The following is a 12140-nucleotide window of genomic DNA, read 5'->3' as shown; positions in this document are numbered from 1 at the left end:
TCCAGGTTTTTCTTCTATCGATCTTCCAACACTTTCTACTTGTGCTGACACAGCGGCGAACTGTGCCGAAATGCTTGTAACTCGCTTTAAGTTTTATGCGTGCAAAGAAATGGGAACGAAAATATCTCCATAGTAACACTACACTAAGCAGAATTGCGGCATTTTTAAAATTCGCTTTGCTTGTGTTCATTTTGCGGCGACTAGCCCAAACCAAAACAGATAACGTTGCCTTTTTCAGGAAAGTTTCTGTCAAACCTTCTTCGTCAAGTAGGTGTGAATTCAGTGACTAAGTTGAGCGGCCGTAAGATGGCTACGAAGCTCGTAGCACTTTTATCGCTGTGGTGCTTCTCGCTGTCGCCTTCTCCTTAGGCAACCCCCCAGCCCTCGGAGAAAACATTTGTTTTCTCGCGGAAAAAAATCACGTCAGCTTATCAGTTGCAGAAGAAGAATCGTGGTCCTCAACGTTTAAATGACTCGAGTGGCAAAACGTGCGCTCTCATTTTGTCACTGCGCCCCTCCCTCTCATCAATAATCAATTTTCTATAGTCCTACTTTAAACTCTTTTAGCCCCTGGAAACCATGTGTTCCCCCCTCACAAAATTAAAAATCCCTCGACCCCTTCCCCACAGCTGATAAATACTGACTTTTCCCTATTGAAACTGATTTCCTAAAATAACAAAGATTTCCATTTTTTATCCGCAAATAACCACAGACAAACAGCAACGAAACTCGTCGTAACTTAGCTAAACGTTACGTTAGTATATATAGTCTATATACCATACGGTCAATGTCTTGAAAATGCAATGGTTCAGGTACTTCATCGTGATGTTCATGTATCTGATGTTCTCCCTCAAATGAATTTCCATCGCTGACTCAATCCAGTTTAATTCAATTCGGTGATGGAGCTCTTTTGCTTCAAGTTCTAGGTATTGGCCGATTATTGACCCTTTAACAACCTGAAGTGATCAGATGTAACTTCTCCCAATAATATCCATACATTATCCAGCAAACAGGTAATGAGACTACTCAAACTTATCAGGTAGAGATTGTTATCTTGATCTAACACCAAATTATTGCACATAATTTACAAGGAAATGTGTAACAGCTACAGGGGAGAAGTAGCAATCAGATCTTGGGAGTTTAAGGGTTAAAACAAATTTAGCCATTGCTTGGCAAAACTGCGTTCTTAATTATCTTTAAGAATCTTTTTCAGTTGTGTGCTCCTTGCAAAATGCGGATGCATATGCATTTATTTCGGACTATAGCATCTCTTGGAAGAAGTCCTCTTATCAGCCGAAATTTCTTATTTACAGACAACTAAGCACTTATATGATTGCAGAAAAAAAGGAATTGGCGTGATAGGGTTAAATGGTTTGTTTCGAATTCTATCACATAATTTGTGAATCTTGTTGAATGTTAAAAAATTACTCCACAATTGCAATGTATTTGGTACAGTCTAAAATTAGTGACAATAACTACTCTATAACTACTAATAATCTCTAGTATTGTATCAGTTTATTAATAGAAGATTTAACTCATTGACATAAATGTATCTTATAGCTCAGTAAATTCAAACATCCATGGTCCATCATTGAACGCAACATACCAACCGTAACCATTTTACCTATGTGAACGAAAGAACTACATTTTACACAACAAATACAAACTTTTGCAATACTTAGAGACCAAATCTTTATCACTATGCTATTAGATAACTTTTCCCTTAGAAACATAAAAAAAAATTTACAAACAATCATACCCATTTGTAATCGAAGTATCATCGTAAATAACAAGAACTCATCTTTAGTCACGGTCTAGTCTGTACATAACTGATTGATATTTTTTTTCCTCATTCCCATCGTCATCATCCTTTTCACAACTAATGCTATAATCGTCAAAAATTATCCTTATCAGATTGTCTATCAACTTTGCTTAATTTTTTGGAGAACTACACAACAACGATTTCATGGATACGTTCAAAAGTGTCCTTCGCTCTACTAAGGTCCGCCTTACTTTGCCTAAGAGGTTCATGCACCACTATTCAGAGGGACATTAGGCGTGTCCCTCTGAACATTGAACATTGCAACTTTGAGATCGAAAAAGAACCAGCAGGATTTAGAGAATAGTTTTTGTTTTTGTTTTTTTCTTGTTTTTTTTTGTTTTGTTTTGTTTTAGTTTTGTTTTGTTTTTTGTTTTTTTTGAGAATATTTTTAGATTTTTTAATATATAAGATGGATGTTTTTTTATCTTCAAATAAGATTTTCCATGATATTTCCCTTGAGCTAGGTTGAACTCGGAAATAGTTAAGGATAGGATTAGGAAGTAACAGATTGTAGTCGATGGAATGTAATCATTAGAATGAAATAACTATGTGAAATTAGACCTATGACAGATGTAAGTTTAATTAAGTTTATACTATATTATATTATAGAAATCTTTCAGCCACATAGCTAAAGTCTGCCCATGGCAAATCTTCTATTTGTCGATTTTCGTTCTCAGCCGCGAGAAATGTCATTACGAAAGCCACTGAATACGTAACTTTTTCACAATTTGGTTTTCTTTCCCTTCTAGGAAAGTTTGAATGTCACTGTATGTAAGCTAGACGGATTTTTCATTAATTAACAGCCATATACGAGAAAGATCCGACAAGCAAACATGAATTGAGAGTGGTGAAGGCTTTGTCGTTCATCAACCTGACCGAGTGGCGCGAAAGGGGAGCGACGTGTCAGCAGCTGATTGGCGATATCAAACACATTTGAAAAAGTATCGAATTTTTCACGTGTGTTGTTACGGCTTTTCTCAGGGCTGGAAATCCTTATATAATACCGTGGTTTATATGATAAAAAAATACTACTGCATGAGCCCATAGGGTAAGTGTGAGTTGCACTCTTTACAAAGATGTAGGGGTGCTTTTTTATTTCAAATTGCGCGAAAGGTCGTGTGATTACTTGATAATTATGTGCATGAGGAAAATTTGAGAGAACTTTTCATAATTATTCAGCTGCAAAGGGCGCGCCTATAGATTTCGTCGTGCGTTTCGTCAAAACAACCGCGTTCAATCAAACAACAATTTTAAAAACGCTTTTAAAGTCGTTTGCATGCTGACAGCGTTCAAAGCCAACTTATAAGTGTTTTATTTTCTTTTGCACTAATTGCCTCTTCTTGCTCTGTATTGCGCAACCTAAGAATTGCATTCTTCTTAACCATTCAGAATGAAAATTCCTCTTCGTTGTCCCGAATTATCATCAATTAAAGCGAAATCGTTGACTTGAACCAAATGCACCATGTAAAACCGCTGGTTAGTTAGTTGTGGCGTCACGTTACGTCACGACACATCAGCAAACCTCCTTTGTCACCTTAATAAAATTATATCCATTTGTTGATCGGTTAATTCAAAGTTTTAACTAACGTGCGCCAGATGATCATCTAGCGCACGTTGAGGAGTTGTGCGTCAAAGCAGTGATTTCTTCAGAAGTAGTAACGGAAGTTTTAACTTTCCAACTTCGCTGCGTTTATGTTCTAAAATACACAAACTAAAAAGATATGGGCAACAAGAGGCAATCAGTGGGAAACTCTATAAAGTGTTTTAAACTTTAAACTTGGAGTAACATTCCTGAATCGAGCGGCAGCTTCATTTCATCAACAGCTCAGTTCATAAGAAATTGTGTTTAAAGCAAACTTTCTTTCCACGAGCAACAACTTTACATAATCGATCGATACCAGCTAGTGCGTGTCTGCCCCGTGATTTTAATGCTCTATAGAAACAGTTGTCACGTAACAATAAGACTAAGTCTGGTGTTGATGTTTGCTATAATTTTGTCTAAGGTTTATTACTTGATTCGTGACACGTAGATGGCAGTTACCCTCGCATTGCTTATTGCCCTTACCTCTCTTACATTCCAACTGGATTTTTTCGTCAACATATTTTGATTTTCTGTTTCAATGCCCTTTTCATGTTGTCCAATGTTTTTAAGCCTTCATGCGAAACTCCTAAACACGCTATTGTTTGAACCATTACTGCGATGTCGTAGATCTCGTCCACAGCTGTTGCTGACAGACTCATCTTGAAAAGAAATAACACAGTTTTGAGAGCTGAGGAAAAGTAATACTCGCGATAGGAATCACTGATTGGAAATCAGTTAGTCTATCCATATCAATACTGCGGCCTGATTTGTTAGAAAAGGATTTGTTTCTCATCAGAGAACAGTCTAGAGGGTTCAACGATAACAACCGCTTTTACTCAACCGTAACAATGTAAGTCCAAGGTAAAGCTGCAGTGGCGTAAATATAAAACCCCGTATGTGATTAACAGCTCAACAGAACGTTACCTAAGAGGTGTATAGTTACTTTCTTCTCTCTCTTCTTGGAACTGTTCATTGTTCGAGACATCTTAAAGAGCGTACGCAGCATGAGTGCGTCGATAGACATTGATGAAATCGACGATATTGAGCTCATGTCCGAGTTAATGAAGTCTCGAGGTTTATCGTCAAGAGGGCTGCAGACGTTAGACCAGATGAAACAGAGGGCCAAAAGGGCACTTACAATATCAGAGAAGGTAAGAATGAAACATCTATGGCTGCGTGTTGATTCAAACTCAGGTTGCACTGACATTGCCATACTGTCACTGAATTATCAAGAACTGATAGCCTTAAATACCGGGCCTATGGTAATGAGAAATGATGAAGTTATCGTCCGAAATTATCGACCAGCTGTCTTGTGGCCGGCATTCTATATGTCTAGGTTAAAAATTGGTTTATTCACAGACACTGTACGTAACAGCGAACCAAAGGGAAATCAATGACCACCAATAACTTTATTGGTTGTGAACTGATTGTCAAACCAAACATTTACTCCAGATTTAAAGCTTCTTAATTACACTGCTAGAGCTCCCTGTTCAACATTTATCATTTCGTTATTTCATGCGTATATCACAAAACGAAATCACCTAGGAGGGTGAAACCTGATAATCAGACTAGCACGGTTCAATGGACATAACCTAAATTGTATTCAGAGCTCGTGTCGAAGAAAGCGAAAATGTTTAGTATGTTAAGCTTGCATTTTGTTTGTCATCCTTCGTCAAATTTGTAAAGAAGAACTTCTTCAACGAGTTTCAGTCGGACCTGGGCTCATACTCCAATTTAGAGCTATGATCATAGGCTGTTGACAAATTTATCACGACTCTCATCCGCGCTAGTTATCGCTGTATATTGGAAATTACAGCCCTACTCTTTCAAATAAATTCCTCTGATAGTTTCCGCTTCTTTGATGGGAAGAATTTCAATGTTTCGATGGGTGGAGGTTGATATTCTATTAAAAACCAATGGCCCATCGATATCCTCTAACATTCAAGTGCTGATGGGTGATCTTGCTTGATAAAGATGACAGTTTCCTTTGTGTTGTCCTTTTCTGTTGTAAAGCAGAATCTACTTTGTTTTAAAATTTCAGTTCTGAGTGCATTTTTATGCGTATGTTTACGTCGTAAATTGTAGTTCAACTTGAATAATTAATTCCAAGTCGAAGTCGAACTCAAATCTAAACTCGAGTATGTCAATAAAGTCAAAATTTTATTAAGGTCATTAAGCCGTACAGTATTAAGTGGTGACCCTGTATTAAGCGGTTGTAAATTCCCCTTAAATGCTGTAACATTAGAATTATCTCTCTTCTTTGGACTGTTAATTAAAATATTACGCACGAACATCTCGCAAGTCATTTTCTGGTCAGCCTGTATTCAACGGTTACCCCGCCATTCTCCATGGACGACTGCTAAATACAGGTTCGACTATACAATTAAATGTGTATACAAGGAAGAGTACCCGAGCCTACGCCAGCTTGATCAGTCAACACGCCGAAATGGGCTGATTCCAAAGAAATCACCTCATTGAAGTAAATCCTGCATAGTATTGAGTGACCGACATAGATAAATAGTTTGGCAAGTCTAGTAAGTTATATTGTCGTGTTGATATTTTTTTGCAAAGCGATGTAATCTATCCATGCTCCACTTATCAGGCCTTTTCAACGTTGACAGAGGCAAGGGAAGAAGTCGAGAGAAGACAAACGCTCTTGCTAGAATCATGCGTGAGCACAGAGGCATGTCTAAATAGGATGAGTGACAAGGACTACGCTCTTCTGGAGTTGGGAGTCAAAAATCTCAAGAACCAATTGGCCTACCACAAACAGAGATTAGAGAGAGTGGAATACGTCGTGCTTGTTTCAGGTTGGTTGGTGAAAAAAATTCAGAAGGCTCATAATTAAGTAGAGGTTGAAGCATGTGCGCGTGTCGTAACTTGAGTTTCCCGCCAGCTGCTCCATTCGCTCTCAGGCAGATTGTCCGCCACAGGACTACGCCATTAACTTGCAAAGGAGTAGCAAGAGACGGGACGCAAGCTACTTTACGGCCACAACAGGTGTTGCACAGTTTCATGTTAATATCTGCCAGAATTCATTTTTAATTGCAATATATTCTCCGTTTTAACTATCCCTTCGTATCCGTCATGGCCAATATTTTGAAGTTAATCGCGTTTAATCTGTGGAATGAATTTCCTCGGCTCACTACGAAGTGTGACTCATCGTGCAGTAAGTCGTGTGAAACTTAATTTTTATATATACACATAAGAAACAGGGGCCGTGCACTAGCGCATGTTGACAGACGTCACGCAGCTTTTTCCATACTCGTCTCCTCATTCGTTGTAAGAGGTTTGCTCAACTCACCTGGCCAAGAGAGCAACTTTCAGACTGATTCCACTGGGAAGTCAAATCCTTCGCATGTGGTCATACCTTGTCATGAGTTTTTGAGAAATTTGCTTTTCCCGAGTGATAAACGATTTATGTCGTAGGGCTACGACGCCGACGCTATAAACTCGACAGACAGAAACGCTGCATATTATTGTTGTTGTTTTGGTTATTCTTGTTTTCTTGTTTCAATTGAATTAACTCATCTTGATCCCAAAACATCTTCTCTTTCAGAAATGTGTATACTGTGATTTCTTAAACTAATAAAAACTCACGACGAACATTTTTCATCATGTGTATCATCCCTTTTATGTGCGGGAGATAAGTCAAAGTGGCTGCCATGTTTCCAGACTTTTCGCCATAGTAAAGAATTTTTTTTACTATTTTGTCATAAGAACGCTTCTATTGTCTTTAGACGAACAGGGCTCGAGGCAGTTTCCCTTTAACGTCTAGATTCTTCATGGTCGTAAAAACGACGTATATCTTTGATAAGAACCTCTTTTTCATGTTAATGAGAAATTGACAAGTTAAACTTTACCAAGACTCATCATAGACAATGATCTGGAAATTTAAAAACAACGAATTGCATTTTTTTTAACCCAGTGCTTTTCTCGACAGGTGAAAGAGATTCGAAAAAAAGCACGTTGCTGAGTCTGATTCTTGGGGAACAACTTCTCCCTGACTCCTTTCTTACCACTTCTTTCATTATCTGCGAACTAAGATATGGAAAAACCCCTGGGCTGGTAGTACACTATAAAGACGCAGATCCTAAAACAGGCCTTTTCTCAAAGACTATCCAACTTAGCGAGATGGCTGTGAACTCTCAGCAAATCTTTCTTCAAAAAATCTCCTCATTTTTCCAAAATGAAGATCTCCAAGGTTCAGTTTTTGATAAGATTGAGATCTTTTGGCCAAACAACTTACTTAAGGTTGGTGATTAGCAAGCCAAGGGCATGAATTGTAAATTGTGAGGTGAGGGTTGCTAAAAGCTTCCATCTAGCAATTTTCTTGGCAAATTAGGTCTTGCAACATAATGTTCATGAACGGATTAGCTTTGACACCTAACATATATCGTTTTCGTTCGCAATCTTACCCTTTAGGAGCATTGATGTAGCTTAATTTCTTGATCAGAAAAACGTCTATAAATGTTTCAACAACAACAATTACAAAAAATACTCATTAAAAAAGAGTAATTTAACCTATTTCAAGATTCACTTACTTCTCATCGTTATGTCTACTAGGAAAGAATCGTTGTAGTTGACAGTCCAGGATTTGAAAAATCACGCATCGTGGAGGAGAAAGTAAAGGCGTACCTTTCTGAGGCTTTCGCAGTTCTCTGCGTTATTGACAGTTCAGCACAGCAACAAAGGGTAAGCTGTATGGACAAGTGGAGTTCACGCACCCGAACTGTTCCATAGCAGGGATTATAAATATGTTTTATTATCATTATTATGATTATTATTATAAGAATTATTATAGTTACCGCGAAGGAATTTTCAACTCCATGTGCACGTTTGTCCTTAGATGCAAGAAACAATCAAACAATGCAGAAGATTATGTCTTGACCATCTGGAAACCTCCTCAATTTTTCCTCTTTTCCTATGTAACAATTGGCACCAATTATCTCAACTCAGAGAATATTGGCCTGAATTAGACCCAGATTCCCAAACCATTTTCATTTCATCGCCTTACGCCACAAACGATGACACAGCCGTCGCGGAGTTTGCGTCGCTGATGGATGCTGTTAAATCCACCGCCTTGCAAAGCAATAAAGAAACGCTGCAAATTCAGTGGAGGTACGTTCTGTTATGACTATGGAGGATCTTAAAAAGCTACGTGGGGTTATTGTGGCCCCAATTTACACCTTAAGTGATGCACTATTTTAAATGCATTCCTATCTTATTAAAAAGACCAAGTTATGTTGCCCACTTGTTTTGATTTAATGAGGTTCACTCATGTGCACAGTGAAAATAATAATTTACACATACGCAAAGGCATAGAAAATTGTGGGGTTTACTTCTCTATGTACTACTACAAAGTGCTTTATGGGGAAACTTTGGGTAAAAGCCGAATTCCTTAACGCCTAGATACGCTCAAAGTCGCCATGAATTTAGCAATGAATTTCTTCCTAGTTTGTTATCGCCCACATGGAATGATAAAGAATAAGTTCAATAAACATTCTGGTGAAAAATGAACTTGTAGTCTGTATACTTTCATCCCTCATGATCAGGTGGCTTGACTTAGCCATTTCACGTATGGCCTACCACATGAAAATGGTCATGGATCATTGCCCTTCCACCGATCGTAAAATCGTCTCTTCACATTTTGAACGCCTTCGTGACGTTGAGATGCGCCTGTGCTCAATTGAATACGAGTTGCAAGAGTATTTCAGAAAACTGGCAGACGACGCCGTTAGGGTACTGTCCAACCACCTCCAGTCTTGCGAAGTTATGGAACAATTTACCTCGTGGACGCTTGATGATATTCCACACGCTGGAGAAAGTTGGGAGGTGACCGAACATCTTATCCAAGATGCATTTATGAAGCGACTTCAGACCACGATTACCGCGTGGGAAGAAAAAAACCAAATTTTATCCTACTCTTGCAGATCTGTGGTCCAATTGTCCCACCAGCGATTTGATAAAACTAAGAGTCTACTACCTCTCCGATACCTAAAAAACTCCGTCATCACGGATGCTGGTGCTAGTGGATCACATACTTGCCAGTCTTCAAATGACTTCAGCGCGGCCCAAAAAGTTATGATCGGGCTGACAAGTCCAATTTGGGTTCCAGTCGGCCTGACAGTTTTAGTTGGCAGCGTCCCATTCATGGGTATTAGGAGACTTAAAGAGAAAGTAACAAATTGGAAATGTTCGAGAAAATACGAAAAAGACAAACAAAGCTTTATCGTGCAAGCCTCCCGTGAATACCTTCGCAGTGTGGCTCAAGAGCAACAGCTTTGGTTGTTCGTGGAGAAGGAGCTCAAAGATGTTAAGGTTTACATTACGAAAGTATCATCTTGTTTGCGCGAGCTCATAGTCGCTGACAAAATACTATGCCAGCAGCTCAGAGATGAGATTCGCTCTGAGAAGGAAATAAAAGAATTATATGGCCCTTTAGAAGAGATGAGTGTCAGAGAAAAGGAAAAGATGGCCCTCTTTTTCATTAAAGAATTACAGAGCATGGAAATTAGTAGTAATTTCTTGGAGTGGGATCGAGACGATCCAACTTCACTTCTCGGAAATGGAGAATTCGCTTCAGTTTATCGAGGAACATTCAGGTTACCTGGACAGAGCGAACCAACACAGGTGGCTGTGAAATTATGGAGTGAAGAATTAAACGAATCCACTGCGATTGGCTTCCTTTCTAAGACAGAAACACTGAGGTTAGTTACTCTGAGTATCGAATGAAAATTCTGATATAGCTGCAGTTAATACATAAAAGAGGGCTGTCTAAAAAATAATTTAATGGGATTTGACAACTTTAGAAAATTAGATACTTTAGTTAGATCGGTATGATAACATAGCAGTTGAAAAACGCCGAAATATTCGGGTGCTTTGAGATCCTATCGATTTTGAATAAAGGTCAATGCAATTATATCTTTTGTAGGAAGCTTGGCTCTCCCTTTATTGTCAAGTTCTATGGAACAGCATTACTGAAGGAAGACGATCGATTGCGGGTGATCCATATTTTGGAATTTTTCGAGGAAAACTTGATGAATCATATTTTTCAGAATCCTGAAAATACTCCTGGATCTTCTGAAAAAACCTCCACTAAGAAAAATGTACTGTGCTGGGCAAAGGACATAGCTGCTGCCATAGAGTTCATACACAACCAGGGCATTGTTCACCGCAGACTCAAGCTGGAGAAAATTTTGGTGAGTTTCAAATAAGTCTGAATTTAATTCCTACAGTTGCTTCGATTTGAGTCTGCTTGTGAGGGTCAGTTCATCATGAATTATCTAATACGTTAGTCAAATAATTAAGACTTACAAATTAAATGTAATAGTTGTTAAATTCCGCTTAGTACTCTTTAATCAACAGTTGCGGTGTCGAGTGACGAACTGCGAGTGCTTCCAGTCAATTTTGCAGAAGAGATCTTGTAGCTCCTAAAAGGCCCGAAAATATTTTTATGTTTATAACAACTTTGCTCACTATTCACCTCTTTTCATAGCTTTCAGAAAGAAACGTCGTTAAGCTCTCTGGTTTTCGCCTTTCTGAAGAGACTAAGACAATGGAAACCGATGCCTATCTTGCCTCCGAAGTGATCTTTTGCGAAGAGTACAATAACAAGCTTAAGGCTGACATATACAGCTTTGGTATAATGCTTTGGGAGATGTGGTATGGTAAGAGAGCCCTCCTTGAAAAAGCGGAACATATGTCAGACCAAGAGGGTGCAAGACCTTCATATGTACAAGACGCGATCAAGCCTCCAACTGGCTGGCAAGATCTAATGCAGCGTTGCTGGGATGGAAAACCCCACAATCGACCAGATGCGGCAGAGTGTCACAAGCTGTTGACTGTGCTCTACCAGGAAGTTTACGCACCACCTCTATGAACACTGGCTAATTTTAGGCAGCCATCTTAAGCGTATTTCATATTTAAAGATAGAATTACTGATAACAAATTCGTTCTGATTGTTGTAGTTAATAGCAAAGCGTGAAATACAAGGAAACATGCATCAGGATAGAATACAGTACGTGGTAGACTGATGCCAGGCAAGAAACCATATGTATAGGCAACAGAAATTATTTTCCATAAAAGCTGAAAAAAGTGTTTTCTGGATGAAGGTAAATCTGCGTTTGAAGACCTTCATTATGATATATCATTTAGGCATGGAAAAAGGCAAGAGCAGGTTGTTTCTTTTTTGTCTTTCGCACGGTTTGTACCACTCAAAAAAAAAAAGAAAAAAAACATCAAAGGAAACAATTTCTTTCCACCTCGGCTCTCTAACTTTTCTTACCAATATAAACGTCTACAGTATCGTTCTCAACATGCACAGCTATCGGTGATGTTTATCTCTGGATCACAGTATTGATTACATTATTACTACAGGTTTGTTTACGTAAGGAACTCACTCTATGTGTAAAATAAACCGAGAGAAAGGGTTATTTCAGCACTTTGAAATATAGAGACAGTGTAAGTATTTAAAGGTTCAAATTGTGTGAGTAGAAAACCGCCTAGAGGCCTTAGGAGCCTAGTTTCAAAACTGAGACGTGCACATTTGCATACGAAAATGGTAGGTCTGTATATTGGTAAACTGAAACATTTATGATGAACTCTTTAAAATAAAGGCCTGATCAATATCTTCAACACCTCCTAACAATATACTTTTAAAATTGTTCGTTTTTGAACGATTAAAGGCGATTTTCAGCTTGCAGTCTGTTGCTATGAAATCAAGACTGGACAAAA

The 12140-nt window shown here is 38.5% G+C and overlaps 1 protein-coding gene across 1 annotated transcript; it reads left to right on the top strand.

Moving 5' to 3' along the window:
- The first annotated feature begins 4042 nt into the window (after positions 1 to 4042).
- LOC131797595 (uncharacterized) lies at positions 4043 to 12034 on the top strand. The gene is made up of 8 exons (XM_059115232.2): positions 4043 to 4555; positions 6007 to 6214; positions 7348 to 7658; positions 7971 to 8099; positions 8254 to 8525; positions 8960 to 10114; positions 10339 to 10606; positions 10903 to 12034. Exons 1-8 carry the CDS (start codon positions 4409 to 4411, stop codon positions 11284 to 11286), a joined length of 2874 nt encoding a protein of 957 aa, XP_058971215.2. The 5' UTR covers positions 4043 to 4408; the 3' UTR covers positions 11287 to 12034.
- The last annotated feature ends 106 nt before the right edge of the window (positions 12035 to 12140 follow it).

This window comes from Pocillopora verrucosa, chromosome 6 (genome assembly GCF_036669915.1).
Source record: "Pocillopora verrucosa isolate sample1 chromosome 6, ASM3666991v2, whole genome shotgun sequence".
Classification (NCBI taxonomy): domain Eukaryota; kingdom Metazoa; phylum Cnidaria; class Anthozoa; order Scleractinia; family Pocilloporidae; genus Pocillopora; species Pocillopora verrucosa.
The sequence above is the reverse complement of the archived record's forward strand: the minus strand, read 5'-3'. Positions and strand labels throughout refer to the sequence as shown.